Genomic DNA, 18,572 nt, shown 5'->3' with positions numbered 1-18,572 from the left:
CACCTCGCTCAGCCAGTGAGCAGCTGGTCTGCATGTGGGATCCGAACCCTCGGCGGGAGCGCCACTGCGCTTCCCAAGCGGCGCACTGTAGCAGTGCGCCACCGGGCCGGCCCTACTCTACATCTTTTACCTTATAAATTTTAGAATCAGCCCATCTGTATCTACAAAAACTATGCTGTTTTCATTGGAATGCTTTTAACTTATAAATCAATTTGGGGAGAATTAATATCTAAAGCAGACTAAATCTTCCAAAGTTTGGCTTAATTCAAGCTATATTTATTTTTTAAAAGCCTCTCTATTCTTCTGTTAGATTTTTGCTTCTCCCCATGGGATCTTTTCAGACAACTGAACTCCCCCCACCCCCTGGCCCTATTTGTTAATGGGCTTTGCTCTTATCTCAGTAATTCTGTTTAAGGAACAGAAACAAAATTGAAAAAGTCATCCACCTAACTATATTAGTCTCCAAAAATAGTACAAAATTTCTAGTATTCAACTGGTAATTTTGAACAGACTTCTAAATTCTCTGTGAATTTCTTGTAAAATCATGCAGTGAATTCTTATAATTTTATGTTGCCTGGACATCTATTTTTTAAAATCCTCCTCTGTATCTCATTTAATTGACATGCCTACATCTAATTCTGCCCACACCAGTGCTCTCCTAGAGAACTGGCTGATGGGATAAACCTGTTAGGCCAGAACTAGAGTTTATAGCCACTTTCCAGAGAGAGTCCTGAAGACCAATTTAGAAAACAATGCAGCAAATCCCATTTTAGCAGAAATGGATATTTTTGTCCACCCAGATGAGCTTTAGAAACATTCAGACCTAACAGGCAATATGCCTGAAGCAATTTTTTGAAAGAACTCACATTCCTTCTCTCTGCCTTAAGATATAAATTTTCTGCCTTGTTTCACCTAGGAGTCATCCCTTTGGAAGTACAAATTTAGGGCTTCCTAGCTAGCACGTGCTTAGGGAGATTGAACAGGTCATTAAAGACTGATAATCTGTTTGATATACAGGATTATGTCATCTGCATACAGGGACAGTTTGACTTCATCTTTTCCAATCTGGATGCCCTTTATTTCCTTCTCTTCTCTGATTGTTCTGGCTAGTACTTCCAACACTATGTTGAATAGGAGTGGTAAGAGTAGGCATCCTTTTCTAGTTCCTGTTCTTAAGGGGAAAAGCCTTTAGCTTTTCCCTGTTTAGGATGATATTGGCAGTGGGCTTATCATATATGGCTTTAATTATGTTGAGATACTTTCTATCTATACCTAACTTGTAGAGAGTCTTTATCAAGAATGAATGTTGAATTTTGTCAAATGCTTTTTCAGCATCTATAGAGATGATCATATGGCCTAAAGCCTCTACAAAAAAAACTCTTAGGGTTGATGAATGATTTCAGCAAAGTTGCAGGATACAAAATCAACACACAAAAATCAATAGCATTTCTATACTCCAACAGTAAACATGCAGAAAAAGAAATCAAGAAAGCTAGCCCATTTACAATAGCCTCCCCAAAAATAAAATACTTAGGAATAAAGTTAACCAAGGATGTGAAAAATCTCTATAATGAGAACTACAAATCACTTCTGAGAGAAATTAAAGAGGACACAAGAAGATGGAAAGATATCCCATGCTCTTGGATTGAAGAATTAACATTGTGAAAATGTCCATACTACTCAAAGTGATATACAAATTCAATGCAATCCCCATCAAACTTCCAATGACATTTTTCTCTGAATTGGAATAAACTATCCTAACATTTATATGGAATAACAAAAGATCATGAATAGCCAAAGCAATTCTGAGCAAAAAAAATAAAGCCAGAGGCATAATACTACCTGACTTTAAACTATACTACAAAGCTATAATAACTAAAACAGCATGGTACTGACATAAAAACAGACACACAGATCAATGGAATAGAATAGAGGATCCAGAAATCAACCCATATACCTACAGCCACCTGATCTTTGACAAAGGCACCAAGTCTGCACACTGGGGAAGAGACTGCCTCTTCAGCAAATGGTGCTGGGAAAACTGGATATCCATATGCAGGAGAATGAAAGTAGATCCATACCTCTCACCACATATGAAAATCAACTCAAAATGGATTAACAAATTAAATATACACCTGTAACAATAAAACTCCTTAAAAAAAACATTGGTGAAACACTCCAGGAAGTAGGATTGGGCACAGACTTCATTAATATGACCCCCAAAACACAGACAACCAAAGGAAAAATAAACAAATAGGATTATATCAAACTAAAAAGCTTCTGCACAGCAAAAGAAACAATTAACAGAGTTAAAAACAGCCAACAGAGTGGGAGAAAATATTTGAAAAATATACATCTGACCAAGGATTAATATCCAGAATATACGAGGAACAATGTTACAGCAAAAAACAAGTAACCCAATTAAAAAATAGGCAAAAGAGCTGAATATTCATTTCTCAAAGGAAGATATATGAATGGCCAACAGACACATGAAAAAATGCTTAACATCACTGAGCATTCGGGAAATGCAGATCAAAACCACTCTGAGATACCATCTCACTCCAATTAGGATGGCTAATATCCAAAAGACTGAGAATGATAAATGATGGTGAGGTTGTGGAGAAAAAGGAACCCTCCTTCACTGTTGGTGGGACTGCAAAATGGTGCAGCCTTTATGGAAAATGGTTTGGAGGTTCCTCAAACAATTGCTGATAGATATACCATATGACCTAGCTATTCCACTGCTGGGAATATACCCAGAGGAATGGAAATCATCATGTTGAAGGGATACCTGTACTGCAGTGTTTATTGCAGCACTATTTACAATAGCCAAGAGTTGGAACCAGCCCAGATGTCCATCATCAGATCAGTGGATATGGAAACTTGTATATCTACACAATGGAATACTATTTTGCTATAAAAAAGAATGAAATACTACCATTCGCAGCAACGTGAATAGACTTAGAAAAATTATATTAAGTGAAATACGTCAGGCACAGAAAGAGAAATACCACATGTTCTCACTTATTTGTGGGAGCTAAAAATAAATAAATAAATACACAAACAAATGGAGGGGTGGGGAAGAAGACACAACAATCACCATTCCTTGAACTTGTTAAGACAAGCAAACAGATATGATGTCGATGGAGCGGGGAGTGGGGGAGGAGAGGGAGGATTCAGTAAAGGGACACGAAAATCAACTACATTGTATATTGATAAAATTATATTAAATTTTTTTAAAAGACTGATAATCTGATAAAGAAAAACTCTTTAAGAACTAACAAGTGAAAAGTCTTTATGAAATCTATAGGATCGTTATTTGTTTCTGTTTTCATGTGTACACTTATATGTGTGTATGGTATGTTGTGTTTACATGTGTATGTCTATACTTATGTTTGTATGTTGTTTACATGGTACCAAATTGATTTATAAATAATGCACACTCCTAGATTAAATAATTAAGTCCAAATACTTCTCAAGTTCATTTTTAACTTCATGTGACTTTAATAATCTTTGGTAAATAAAACTAGTTTTAAAATTGTGGTGAAATTAAATAGAAATGTTTTCCAAATTTAATTTAAACATCTTTGTCTAGGTCCATTGGTAAGACAAATTTATGCTGGCTCTGCTAAATGTTTTAAGATCATAAGATTGATGACTTTGTTATATTTTGGATACTGACTTGATTTATTTTTAAGCTAAAGCTGTGAGTCTGGCTGCTAGGACATGCTGGAAAAGGTCATATCCTCCAGGCATTATTTTTGTAGATTTGTCCTCTGTCCTGGACTGTGCCACCCTGCATGCCATGTGAGGATTTGGGACCCAAGATGGCTAAGGGGTAAAATATTGGAGAGGGTATCTATGTCCAGTATTTCAAAGGCCTTGGTTAAAAGGAGACTTAAAAAAGAAAAAAAAATTAAACAATATTCTGGCATAACAGATTAAAGCCTCCAAAGTCATCACAATGATACTTTTTGTTGTTCTTGTTTTTGGCCACTGGCTGGTACTGGGATCTGAACCCAGGACCTTTGTGGTATAAGAAGCTCTAATCAACTGAGTTAATGGGCCAGACCTCTGATGCTCTTTTAAACTCCATTTTCCTTATTGGACCTGATGAGGATCTAGTCACTTTGGTTAGATGATATCAAATTAATTGGGCAACTAACTAGATCTTACTAATTTGGCTGATTAGCTCTCTAAAACTCTCCAGAAGAAGGAAAAACAAGCCCTCTAAAGTCATAAGCTTACAGCTTAGTGATTATAAAATGGTTTTTCATCTACAGATACTGATATAAGACAGTTTAAAATTACTTGCTTCACTGAAAATTAGGAATACTAAAAGTTAATATTGTAATTAATATATATAATTAAGACTACTGGATATAAAATAAACAATTCTGTACACAAAATTTAGAAAGAAAGTAGGATGTGTTTTTTGGTAAAGAAGGTTGTAAAAAGGTATGAGAATGTGTGGGTTTTTTGTTAATAAAAAGCTAATTTTGTCTAAGCTTGAAGAGTAAGGGTTGTTTCAAAATTAAGAGGAATGTCATAGATAAAACTGAATGGATATGGAAAGTTGTGGGAAAAAAGTTGAGAAACATTTTTTAGAAGTTAAAAAAAATGCAAATGAGAAAGAGAAAGAGACTATATCTTACCAACCCAAAAAACCAACAAACACTGAAGACAAACAATAAAAGGGGAAGAAAGGAACAGAAGATACTTAAAACGTCCAAACAAAAAATGATAAAATGCCAGGCGTAAGACAGTACCTTTCAATAATAACCCTAAATGTAAATGGGTTAAATTCTCCACTCAAAAGACACAGACTGACTGGTTCGATTAAAAAGCTATACTCAGGCCGGCCCTGTGGCTCACTCGGGAGACTGCAGCACTGGTAGCACCGAGGCCGTGGGTTTGGATCCTATATAGGGATGGCCAGTGCGCTCACTGGCTGAGCGTGCTGCTGACCGCACCATGCTGAGGGTTGCAATCCCCTTACTGGTCAAAAAAAAAAAAAAAAGCTAGACTCAAGTATATGCTGTCTGCAAGAGACTGATCTCATGTGTAAAACACACACAGACTAACAGTAAAGGGATGAAAAAGATAAACCACACAAAAGGAAACCAAAAATGAGCCGAAGTAGCTATTCTTATATCAGATAAAATAGACTTTAAACCAAAAACCATAAAAAGAGACAAAGCTAAACCACACCAGTGTCTGTCTGACTTGCTTAACCAGATTAACCAATTCTAGTGTTGTCTGAATATAGGCTTTTTGCAGTATTAAATAGGTGTAATGATATCTACTGGGAAGGATGGTTATGATAATTGAGCTTATACATAAAAAGCTACTAGAAGGGCCAGCCTGTGGTTCACTTTGGAGATTGTGGTGTTGATAACACCAAGGCCATGCGTTTGGATCCCTATATAGGGATGGCCAGTTAGCTCACTTGGGAGAATGTGGTGCTGACAACATCAAGTCAAGCGTTAAGATACCCTACCAGTCATCTTTTAAAAAAAAAAAAAAGCTACTAGAGCCACTTCTGACAAATATTTGTCCAGTAAATGTCAAATGATATTAGTAATACTATTATTATTTAATAGAGTTTTCAGTGGCTTTCACAGTTATCTGCAGAGAGAGCAAATGTATGATATTTGATGACTGATGTCTGATGCTTGTTGATAAATGACTGACATGAACAGGATTCCAAGTAATCCTGCACAAAGAGAAATAGAGATTAGCTGTATCCACTTAGTCTCTCAAGCTGCCCTGAAGTGATCTTGGCATTCAGGAAGGGAGTGTTCAGGCACATTTCACCATCAGCCTCCCAGAATAGCAGCCATTGTTTTATCCCATAGTAAGTCCTTGTTGTTGCTCTTTTTCACACACGCTGATTAAGGTCCCCCCTATTCAATAAGACTCCCATGGCCTAGTCTTGAGCAGTCATTCAGTTGGTTCATTCAGTAAAAGCTAAAGTGGGATACAGAATGCTGTTTTGAAATTTAGCCTCATGGTTTGGTGCTTGGGGAAGAGGGGCTGCATAATCTTCATGAGTTCTACCACTATGGGACTTTACAGGGCTTAAGTTTTCTTTCCTTTAAGATGATACTATTCCCTTTTCCTGATGGACAGCATGGTTAACAGTCTACTTTTTCTGCCTTTAGGTGAGACCAGACTAGTATAGCATTTCATATCAGCAATATGTATTAGTGTTAGTTTTCTAGAATGAGCAGGATTATATGGGAATTTCAAACTAGGATGGAATGATTTCCAGGAATGTGAATGTCAAAATTATGGGCAGCTCTGTGTTCTCATGCTTTCTTTCCCTTCTGTTAAGTCTCCTTTCCAGAAAACCAAACTGCCTTCATGAAGAAAAGGCAAAGGTAGATAGGACAGTGGCTGACTGCCTGAAAAATTGTTACCAGGTATCCTTCTAGAAGGAACTGTATCCTTCCACAAAGTGATAAGCAGTCGGGCTTTGATGACAAGGATATGTTCTGAGAAATGTGTCCTTAGGCTATTTCATGGTTGTTCCAACATCATAGAGTGTAGTTGCACAGCCTACTACACACCTGGGTTATTTGGTATAGCCTACTGCTCTGACCAGTGTCATATATACAGTTCCTTATTGACAGAAATGTTATTGTGCTGTGCACAACTGTACTTTAGGGAATACATATATTCCCTTGTAGACATGTCTCCAGCGTGTCTTAAAGCAAATAAAGCTCAACTCAAAAACTGAGTCCCCAGATGAATTTTCCCAGAGAGTGGAGCTTCTCACAGAGGTGAAATGTTAACTTGAAAATCATCCCAGTATTTCAATATTGCTAATTAATCTTGATCATCAGGATGCCGATTGCATGTTTCTTATTTTGCTGGATGCTCTTACAGATAGAAAGTGGGATGAAAGTTTCCTTTTCCCAAAGAATTTATTCATACATAAGTGTTTATGAGATGTCTGCAATGTTCATAGGAATGTCCTCCAATAGAGACAAACAGGACAAGAAGAACTCCCAGCCTGGCTGTACTGGCATAAGTTTATGTTTAAGAAGTGCTGTTAAAGGCATATAGGAGATCAAGCATATAGGAAATCATAGTGAGCTTAGAAGAGTTTGTAGGACCACTGTCCTGAGGGTAGATGATGGGAGACCTCAGAACCATGTATAGGCATTGGGTTCCCCTTCCTCATTCTCCAGTGAACCATGGTGAAACTGTTAATTGGCTGATCCAGCATGTGTGTGACAATTTAGGATTCAGTGACCTGTGATGATGGAGCTATGAAGTTCACCCCAGAGGAGTGGACTTTACTGAACACAACTCAGAGGCACCTCTACACAGATGTGATGCCCAAGTACTAGAGGAACCTGACTTTGGGAGTAAGACTAGCCTCATTTCTTGTTACCTCTTATGGAACAAACACATATCATGTGCTGACTGCGTTGCAGAATTGGTCACATCAACTATGAAAGCAGTAAGACATAACAAACACATAGTTCCTGCTGTAATATGTTTAACTTACTGCGGTGATTCTTGAAACGTCAACAGCACCAGCGTCACTCTTAGAAAGATTAATTTCCATTCTTCATCCTTTGATATACTGGATCAGAAACTCTGGAATTGGGGCCAAGTCCTCCAGATGAATCTAATATACTATAATGTTTGAGAGCCAAGGGGAGAACTGTTTGCCCATGAGGACAAACATCTTTTTCATTTGCACTTAACTTTATTTTCTACTTGCATAAAAGCTTTTTTAAGTTTCCAATTTAAAAAATGAACTTCTTTAAGTTAATTAGACATAGATACCATCAACAATAATCAACTCCAAATAAATTAAGCACATGAATTTGAAATACTATAAATATTGTATAGAACATATTTAAGACTTTAAAGTTAAAAATGATTTCTAAAACAGTAAAAAATCCTTTGTGTTATGACACTATAAAACAGTGAAAGCATTTCCTATTAGAGACAAAGATTTCTTTTTTCTTTTTACAGATGTTTGTTTACTTTGGGTGCTGGCAGTTTCGGGGATCTAAACCCTTGACCTTGGTGTTACAAGGCTGTGCTCTAACCAACTAAGCTAACCAGCTGGCCCAAGGGACAAAGATTTCTAAACCGACATCAGTTTAAGTTGCTGGGATTGAAAACAAAAATGTCAGTGGAGTTATTTCCACCATCACTTGTCATGTCCTCAGCCTGTATATTCTGGCCATGGGGAGATTGTGCCATGTAAGGATCTCTGACTCAAAGCATGTACAGTTAGACAGAATTTTATCCTTTCATAGAGTGGTCTGCCATCTGGCCCTGTAACTGAGTTTTCTTTCACCATTCATGTAGATCAGCTACTTCTGAGGGATGGGAGTGTGTGAGAAGATCAGTCGATTGCAGGGACATGTTCTTGCACTGAAATGGGTTCCTTGGTTAGAAACAGTGCTGCATGAATGCCATGACTACGGATAAAGCACTTTGTGAGTGCACAGATGGCGTGGCCAGCAGAAGCATAACTCATAGAAAGGCAACTCCACATCTAGAACATGAGTCTATTCCAGTGAGGGTGAATCTGTCGCGTCCATGATAGTAGAGGTTTGGTATAATCAACCTATCACCAGGTGGCTGTCTGGTCACTCTGAAGAATGGTGCCATTTGCTGCCAGTGTTGGTTTTAGCTTTAGCAGGTTAGACACAGCAGTAGTGTTAGCTGGGCCACCTTTGGCAAGGATGAGTTTATATTTTTGAGCCCATGCATAGCCTTTATCCCTTCCATCATGCCTTTTCTTTCATTCATGGGCCCATTGAGCAATCACTGAGGTGGCTGGGGAAAGGAATGAACATCTACAGAGTGGGTTATTGTGTTCGTCTGCATATTAATAGTTTTATTTCTAGTGGTTCAACTTTCCTGGGCATTTATCTGGACTTTCACAGCCTGTGTCCTTTCAGAGAGATCCATCCATATAACTTCTCCCAGACTTCCTCGTCATCAGTCTTGTTCCTTCCATATCCTTGATTATCCAGCCAAATCAATGGCAACTAATTATGAATCAACGTGTATGTATACTTCTGGCGATCTGTCACTGCAGATGCAGTGCACAAATACACTGCTTACAGTTCTCCCACTGAGAAAAAAACAGGCTGTGAACACCTTGTTCAGGTAATCAGGTGCACCAGTATAAGGCTGGTCCCTGCTACAAATCTGGCGATCTGTCACTGCAGATGCAGTGCACAAATACACTGCTTACAGTTCTCCCACTGAGGAAAAAAACAGGCTGTGAACACCTTGTTCAGGTAATCAGGTGCACCAGTATAAGGCTGGTCCCTGCTACAAACTCTCTCTTACCCTCCTCTCACTGTGATCTAGTGACATTCTGCTGTGGTTTGAATGTTCCCTCTAAAACTCATGTTGAAGTTTATCATTGTAACAGTGTTGAGAGGTTGAACCTCAAAACATGATTAGGTCATTAAGGCTTTGCCCTAATGAATGGATTCATGCTGTTATGGGAATGGGTTTGGTATCACAGGAGTGGGCTCCTGATAAAAGGTTAAGTTCAGCCCCTTCCTGTCTGTCTCAAGTGCTCAGTTACCTTTCCATCTTTGCAGCAGGAAGGCCCTTGCCAGATGTAGGCCCCTTGATCTTGGCCTTTCCAGCCTCCAGAATTGTAAAAGAGAAATTTCCTTTATTTATGAATTACCCAGTCTCAGGTATTGTTATCACAGCAGAAAATGGACTAAGAAACATTCAAAGAAATTATCAATGAAGTCTCATACCTTTTGATTTTGAACTCAATGCAGACCCCCAATAAGAGCACTTGCCCAGGGGTCCTAAGTGTCCCAGCTCCCTACCACTTGGTGAAGTCTGCTCCTTTGTCATCTTCCAGTGCAGTGTGGCTCCCTGTGTGTCATTCTGTGCCTCACTCTCTAGGACTTATAATAAATTCTTAATTTCATATGCCTCTGAATATAATTTCTCTGATCACATTGGAGTGATCCTGAAAGATCCCAGAAGGGGGACTCACTGCCCCATTCACAACACAACTGGCAAGGAGGACAGAAGTCCCTCGGAGATACCCTTTGACTGCCTGTAGCTTACCAATTGGCTATCCCACTTGGGCTCTACCCTCTGAAGACATTCTCTGTCTAGTTGGTGTTGATGCTTGCTGCTGTGTCCTGCTTTGCATTCACCCTTCCGAGTGCTGCCAGATAGAAGTGAAGTTCTATCAGAGTTGCATGGGGGCATATCACTTTGAGGTAGCATGGAAAACTGGGGGCCCAGTGGGCTACAGTACCTTTTGTGACCCTGCCTGTATTGTCTAATGTCTCACTGAATGGCATTTGGGAGAAAGAGATAATTTACTCTTCTCTCTCTCTCGACATTAAGGGTGTCTCACTTACTTGGAGTCCTCTACGGCACCTCCTGTAGGTCCATTCCTTGCTACTTGCTATGTTTTGAATGTTTGTGTCCCTCTGAAATTCGTGTCGGAACTTAATCTCCATCTGGTGGTATTAAGAGGTAGGGCCTTTGGGAAAGTGATTAAGTAATAAGGGCTGCACTATCTCAAATGGAATTAATGCTGTTATAAGAGACTTCAGTGTGAGAAATGCCCTCACCCATCCAATGCCAAAGGATGGACAGAGACACGAGGTATAGGTAAGCAAGAGTCTAATGACAGCCTTATAAGGTTTGGGTGTCTGCAGGGCAGGCACATGGAAAAGGGCTGTAGCAAGCAATTCATTTCCTAGTATGCAAGTCCCTCCCCTGGCTTCCTCATTGGTTGAGTACCAAGGGGTGCGCAATCTTCCTGAACCGATGGCTAAAATTTATTACCCCCTTGCAAGGAACTCTTTTGTCTGGGGGCTCAGGACAAGCCCCTGAGAAAGGCCCGCCTAAGCCATGTGAAGGGAGAAACACCAGAGAATGAAGAAAACAATGGGGGCTAGGAACTAATTACCACCTCAAGGGGAGCCTATCTGTTCAGAGACCCTCCAGGAAAATGAAGAAAACAAAAGGGGCTAGGAACTAATTACCATCTCAGTAAAACACCCTCAGATAAGTCATTTCTGAAAATGAATCACTTATTTTCTTACATTCAGAGACCCACCTGGCCCTTTTACCTCTTCTGCCATTTGAGGATACATTCTTTGTCTTTTTCACTCCTTCCATCTCTTCCACAATGTGAGGTCACAGCACTCATCCTTTCTCGTCCCTTCTGCCATGGGATGATGCAGCCAGAGCCCCCATCTTGGAAGCAGAGAGCAGCCCTTATCAGACTCAAAATCTGCTGGGGCCTTCATCTTGAACTTCCCACCCTGCAGAACTGTGAGAAATAAATTTCTGTTCTTTTTAAATGATCCAGTCTCAGGTGGACTCAGACACTGCCATTGCTCTCTGTCCATGAACCTCATGGCATGTTGCAGAAGCTGTCGAGACTGGTAGCTTAACGACAAAAACTAAGGATGAAGGCTGGAGCACTTTGATCCCTCTTTCCATAAAATACCTGAGGACATTTCTTAGTTGTTTTTTTTTTTTGTCTTTTTTGTGACCGGTAAGGGGATCGCAACCCTTGGTGTGGTGTCGCCCGCACCGCACTCAGCCAGTGAGCGCACCGGCCATTCCTATATAGGATCCGAACCCGCGGCGTTTGCTCCCTGCACTGCTCTCCCGAGTACGCCACGGGGCTGGCCCCTTAGCTCTTTTGAGATTATAAATCTCCTAGTCAGTGTGCTCAGGCACGTTTAAGTGCTGCTACCTATTATCATGCTAAGTGTCTCCTCCTTAAGTTTAAATTGTCACAAAATAAAACATTTAAGAGACAAAACTGAGGCCACTATTGCTCTTCTGGATGTAGACTTCAGATCTTCTGGATGGTTTGGGGGCTCTGTAGACAGGGATCAATTTGGGCTCACTGAGGACCAACAGGAGCCTGTCAGTTAAACATCCAAAGAGAGGGAAAAGTTTCTGCTGCCTAGAGGTACAAACCACTTTAAAATATTTTGCATAAGAGAATACGAAGAGGATGAAAGGAATGATTATCCTGGGGACAGGGACCACTTCAAGCAGAGTTTGCCAAGAGATGCCAAGCCCCGGCCCCTCCCTCTTTTTCTCCTATCAGCCAAAGACATTAAAAACCTAGGCCTCTAGTAGCTAAAAACCTAAAACAAAAAAAAAAAAACTGTAAGTGCAACATCTTTCATTCTTTTTTGACTTCTAGTGTAGACACAGTCCTCATTTACAAATCTTATTTACATATTACAAATGGGCCCAACCCCCCCACTCGCCCCCCCCCAAATTAAAAATGAACAGGAACTCTCATTAGTGCTCTCAGAAATTCCATCACTGAAGAGGCTTTGGCAACCTCTTCTCATGCCTCAGAGTGTCTCTGGATCATTTATGAAAGCCACTAGTTGCCCGAGCTTCTGATTGCAGGGTATTATGCCCCTCCAGCCTTGTGCTATATGTCATTTAGATAAATAACTGGAATTTCCTGAGCTGTTCTGGAAATAGACTCCTACAGATCCTGACCCTATGACCCTCCATACGCAGCTGCCCTTTATGCTGTGGGTCATGGATACCCCACAAGCCTGGCATGGCTGCTGAGGCCTTCCTAAGACAGTATGAAATCATTATGGATCCTTTAATAGTAAATTTTACTGCAGGAAAGGGTGGCTTCCCGTCTCCTTGACAGATGCCAGGGTACTGGAGGATCCCACTCGTGACTAACTAAGTGGACAACAATGGGAATTCCTGAGCTATACAAATGGTCCCGCTGACCACTACACCTGATAGAGCTTAGTGCAATTTTGTTTCACTGAGTGTCCACATCAGGAAGCCATTGGAAACTAGTCTCCATCGTGCAGGGAAGCCATGGCTGGTAGGTGAGAGTACAAAAGACAGTTTTCTTGTCACCTTTGTATTCTGAATTCAATACATTGCCTGAAAACTCCATTTTGTATCATGTTACAGTTACTTAGCTATAATCTTGGTATATGTTGACAATGATAAAAAGGATCTTGGTTGCCTGACAAGTCACCGGATGCCTTAGGTGAGCCAGACTCTGTGCCAGGTAATGAGGAACACTGGCATCCAAAGGAGATTTAGTGCCACCCATTAGGAGCAAAAACTCTCCAAGGGGAAGCAGATCCCCATGTCACAAACATTGTCAAAAAGCATTTCTAGAGACAAAAAGTTCTTTATGATAAAAGATTTTGTTTCTGCAAAAAACATTAAACTTTAAAAAAATGTATTCACCCAGGAATATCTGCCAAATGTATAATGAATATTACATTCCTGAAGAAACAGACAAGTCACAATTCCAGTGAGAGATGTTAACATGTCTCCCATACTGCTTCTCTAAACAGTAGTGAAAAAATAAATTAGGATATACATGTGAAAAAGGTAAGCAGTGTGCTGAGAGTTCATAAACAGAATAATCACAAACTGCTTGTCTGCAGGTGAGGGTGAGAGAATGGACTGGAAGGGGCTTAGAGGGACTTCTGGGGAGATGACTAAGTTCTATACCTTGTTTAGGTTGGTGATTGCAAGACTATGTTCGATTGTCAGAACCCATCCACTGAATACTTAAGATGTGTGCATGTGACTGTACTTTAATGTTATCTCAATTTTTTAAAAAAAGTCAAATATTCTGTGCAGGTGACACCAAACTGGACATAGTTTGTGGGCCTGTTCAGTCCATGGACTTCAAGTTTGTGATAGGTGGTTAAAGTACAGTGTATTCCAGGAGTTTAGAACAGGTGATTTTTCTAACCCAGTGTGACTTCAGGGTTTTAATCTCCTCATGCATAGAACAAGGCCTGTAGGGTATTTGAGAGGGTGAACTTGGCTTACGGATAATGAACTCTGGCACTTTGTGCATGTCAGCATTCAAATACTATTCTGTTGATTACCAACTGGGCTGCCTTTTTGAGTTTGATTGTCATTAATTTATTTTTTTCTTTTTTACAGTGGCTGGCTGGTAAGGGGGTCCAAACCCTTGACTTCAGTGTTATCAGCACCATGCTCTAACCAAGTGAGCTAACCAGCCACCCATGTTACTAATTTTTAACAAAAAGAGTTTACCTTTAAACTATATGTGGTTAGAAAAATAAACAAATAAAAATAAAGGAAAAACTCACTGAAAATAAGCAGAACTGATAACTACTATAAAAATATAGTTCTCTGAGAAAATCCACAGGATAGGCAAGTGTTGGGTACATCTGATTTGGTACTGTCCCTCTGCCAATGTGAGGGGAAGAGGACAGACATATTAGATTTGACTGTTTCAAAAACAAAAAAAAGATTTGAATGTTTCCAACCAAGATGGTGTTGAGTACTTGCAATGTATTCTGAGTTTCTTGTAAAAACCTTGTCAATTCCTTTTCTAATCTTTTAAGATCAAAGGTGGAATAGCCAATGGTTATTCTCCTTTTCTGCCATCATCACGTCCAAGAACCAATTCAGAATATTTGTGCTGTCATAGTGTGTATAGGTGTATGTATGTAGAACACTCTACTTTCCCACCTGCTTGATTTTTCTCCATAGTCCCCTGCTTTTTTGGGCAGCTGGCTGGTACAGGGATCAAACCCTGGACCTTTGCGTTGTCAGCACCATGCTCTAACCAACCGAGCCAATGGGGCAGCCCCTCCATAGCACTTCTGAACTATGAAGTTCATTACTTATCTTCTTCCACAGGAATGTTGGATCTTTAAGGCAGAGGACACTTTCCATGTACTTTCCTGCTCTGCTCAGTGCCTAGCACAGGGACAGGAGTTCTTAACTATTTCCTGAAAGAATGAAGGAACAAGTTAGAGCTCAAATATTAAAATAAGGCACAGACCTCCAAGCTGTTCCAAGCCCTATTAAGGAAACCCCAAGGGTGTCAGCTGAATAACAATTTTATTTTCCTACTATTTATCACATCTATCAGTAGTCTAGACTAGGACTTCCAATAGGAACATAATGTGTAAGACTTACAGTATCCACAATAAACGACATAGAAACAGGCAAGATTATTTGTAATAATGTTTTATTTTACTGCATATACCAAAAATATTGAGTATGTAAACCAATTTTAAGACTGACTTATTTATATCCTTTTCCTTATACTAAGTCTTCAAGTCAATAGACACTGAATTGTGATCAGATGTACGTGAATTGTGTTTATATCTAGTAAAGGTAACAGTTTAAAAAGTAGATTTAAACATCTAAGTTGTTCCAAACATACTGAAGTTTTCAAATAACTAAATTATGCGTATTTTTAAATTTCAATTTTAACAACTAAAATTAAATAAAAACCAACCAGATAATGTATACTGTGAAACTAGGCTTAAGTCTGAAAATTGGAGGCTCAATTTGGCCATGTTTGCAACCTGAAAGGTGACAAATATATATCACTCTAGGAATGACCAGGCCAGAATCGCAAAGGTTCAAATTCTACAGAATGAAAAAGCCATACCTCTGTCAGCAGACCAGACATAAGAAAGCAATCCCCATATTCCTTATATTCACAGCTTCTCTTGTGCTAATCACGTTTATGAAAAGCTGGGAAATATCATGTAAAAAAGATGACTTTCCAACATTTCTTACCTTCATAAAGGTTTTCTCTTTTGTGAGATAAGTAAACAAAGTATTTAGCAGAATTATGAGTTTTCCACATAGATTCAATCAATAGGGTTTCTCTCCATTGCAAGATCTCACAAATTCAGTAAGATCCATGGAAATGGTGAAGACTTTCTGTGCTTCCTCCTTATATGACTTCAGGGTGAGTTTTTACAAGCTGGATTGTGATCAGATTCCATTGGCTCTCTCACATTCCTTAAATTCATGGGGCATTGTCAGAGTGTGTTGTTTTATGTCTTTGAAGTAAATGGGCATACCTGAAGGCTTTCCCACATTCCTTACAGTCATAAGGCTTCTCTCCAGTATGTATTCTTATGTGTTGATTAAGAGCTGATTTCTGAGAAAAGGCTTTTCCACATTGTTTACATTCATAGGGTTTCTCTCCAGTGTGAGTTCTCATATGTGCAGTACGGTGTGACAAAGCAGCGAAGGGTCTCCCACATTCCTTACATACATAGGGCTTCTCTCCAGTGTGAGTTCGTATGTGTTTAGAAAGGGCAACAGCCCAAGTGAAGGTTTTCCCACAGTCCTTACACTTATAAGGTTTCTCTCCAGTATGAGTTTTCATATGAGAATTAAGATGTGAGACTCTAGCAAAGGATTTCCCACAGTCCTTACATTTATAGGGCTTCTCCCCAGTGTGAGTTCTTACATGTTTAGTAAGGTTGGAATGCCCAGTGAAGGCTTTGCCACAGTGCTTACATTTGTAGGGTTTTATTCCAGTGTGACCTCGACTGTGAATTTGAAGGTTGGAGGAATGACTAAAGGATTTTCCACATACCTTGCATCCAAAGGGCTTCTCCCCTGTGTGAGTATTTAAATGTTCTCTTAGTCGGTAAAACCTAGTAAAGCCTTTCCCACATTCCTTACATTCGTGGGGCTTCTCTCCAGTGTGTATTACTACATGGTTATTAAGGCCTGAGTACCGACTGAAGGCTTTCCCACATTGCTTACATTTATAGGGCTTCTCTCCAGTGTGTGTTCGTTCATGATCAGTAAGTCCAGAACGCCCAGTGAAGGTTCTCTCACAGTCCTTACATTTATAGAGTTTGTCACTCTCTCCAGTGTGAGTTTTTATATGAGAATTAAGATGTGAGGCTCTAGTAAAGGATTTCTCACAGTCCTTACATTTATAGGGCTTCTCTCCAGTGTGAGTATTTAAATGTTGACCTAGTTGGGAAAACCTAGTAAAGCCTTTCCCACATTCCTTACATTCATAGGGCTTCTCTCCGGTGTGTTTTTGTTTGTGATTAGTAAGTCCTGAGTGCTCAGTGAAGGCTTTTCCACATTCCTTACATTTATAGGGTTTCTCCCCAGTGTGGATTTCCATGTGGCAATTAAGATGGTAAACATACCTAAAGGTTTCTCCACATTCCTTACATTTGTAGGGTTGTTTTTCAGTGTGCTTTTGAACAGACACAGGATGGCTTGTGGGGTCAGTGACAGCTCTCCCACAGGCCTTCGATTCGTAGAGTTTTTCTCCGTTGTGAGTTGTCTTATGTGCCTGAAGGTGTGACTGATTAAGGATCACTTTTCCACAGGCCTTACATTTGTAGGGTTGTTTTTCAGTGTGCTTTTGAACAGACACAGGATGGCTTGTGGGGCCAGTGACAGCTCTCCCACAGGCCTTCGATTCGTAGAGTTTTTCTCCATTGTGAGTTGTCTTATGTGCCTGAAGGTGTGACTGATTAAGGATCACTTTTCCACAGGCACTGGATTCAAAGGATTTGCCTCTCATGCACGTGCTCTGGGAAGCAACATTTGGAATCAGGCTACAGGCTGTTTCACACTGATTCAATACAGAAAGTTTCTCTCCAGTAGAGATGTTCTTGTGCAAAATAAAAACGGCTTTTCCATGGTGATTACAGTTAGAAGTGTCCCTTGAATTTTGAGTTCTCATGTGTGTCTTAAGGCACGAGTGCTCACCAGAGATTTCTCCACGTTGCTTACAGTCCCAGGGTTGTGGTCCATTGCAGCTTACAGCCTGATGAGAAAGGGATGATTAAAGGATCTTTCTGATTTATTAACATATTCCACCCACCTGAAAACAGAAATATTATGCTAATCATTATGATTTTTGCCATTTTTATTACATGCATATAGTTCCTGCCCTGTCGATTTCATTCAAGTCAAATAAAGAAACCCTACAGTAAGAATTGTGTTATCTTCCCTAACCATGAAAGCATTCCTGTATATTTTCATGAAATTTTAAAAAAAATCTCAATAACTAGTAACATAGCAGACACAGGATGGCTTGTGGGGTCAGTGACAGCTCTCCCACAGGCCTTCGATTCGTAGAGTTTTTCTCCGTTGTGAGTTGTCTTATGTGCCTGAAGGTGTGACTGATTAAGGATCACTTTTCCACAGGCACTGGATTCAAAGGATTTGCCTCTCATGCACGTGCTCTGGGAAGCAACATTTGGAATCAGGCTACAGGCTGTTTCACACTGATTCAATACAGAAAGTTTCTCTCCAGTAGAGATGTTCTTGTGCAAAATAAAAACGGCTTTTCCATGGTGATTACAGTTAGAAGTGTCCCTTGAATTTTGAGTTCTCATGTGTGTCTTAAGGCACGAGTGCTCACCAGAGATTTCTCCACATTGCTTACCATCCCAGGGTTGTGGTCCATTGCAGCTTACAGCCTGATGAGAAAGGGATGATTAAAGGATCTTTCTGATTTATTAACAGATTCCACCCACCTGAAAACAGAAATATTATGCTAATCATTATGATTTTTGCCATTTTTATTACATGCATATAGTTCCTGCCCTGTCGATTTCATTCAAGTCAAATAAAGAAACCCTACAGTAAGAATTGTGTTATCTTCCCTAACCATGAAAACATTCCTGTATATTTTCATGAAATTTAAAAAAAAATCTCAATAACTAGTAACATACGTAGTAATGAGTACTTGTGGGAACTAGTTTCAAGCTAGGATTAGGGTATCCAGAAAATTCACCATATTC

At 39.7% G+C, this 18,572-nt stretch overlaps 2 protein-coding genes across 2 annotated transcripts in view; both read right to left on the bottom strand.

Moving 5' to 3' along the window:
• The window catches only part of LOC103593270 (zinc finger protein 266-like), a 35,564-nt gene extending 27,944 nt beyond the window's left edge, over window positions 1–7,620 (bottom strand). Inside the window, exon 1 of the mRNA XM_008576223.1 lies at window positions 7,520–7,620. The gene's annotated coding sequence lies outside the window, so the exon portion shown is untranslated. The remainder of the gene's footprint in view (window positions 1–7,519) is intronic.
• Window positions 7,621–14,996: 7,376 nt separating this feature from the next.
• LOC103593282 (zinc finger protein 883-like) overlaps window positions 14,997–18,572 on the bottom strand; it is a 27,244-nt gene continuing 23,668 nt past the window's right edge. Inside the window, exons 6-7 of the mRNA XM_008576239.1 lie at window positions 17,868–18,248; window positions 14,997–17,041 (exon numbers count right to left, since the gene is read on the bottom strand). Of these exons, the coding sequence (XP_008574461.1) occupies window positions 15,809–17,041; window positions 17,868–18,248 (1,614 nt within the window). The 3' untranslated portion in view covers window positions 14,997–15,808. The remainder of the gene's footprint in view (window positions 17,042–17,867; window positions 18,249–18,572) is intronic.

This window comes from Galeopterus variegatus, unplaced genomic scaffold (assembly GCF_000696425.1).
Source record: "Galeopterus variegatus unplaced genomic scaffold, G_variegatus-3.0.2 Scaffold1313, whole genome shotgun sequence".
Classification (NCBI taxonomy): Eukaryota; Metazoa; Chordata; class Mammalia; order Dermoptera; family Cynocephalidae; genus Galeopterus; species Galeopterus variegatus.
Note: the sequence above shows the minus strand (reverse complement) of the source record. Positions and strands in the feature narration are given on the sequence as shown.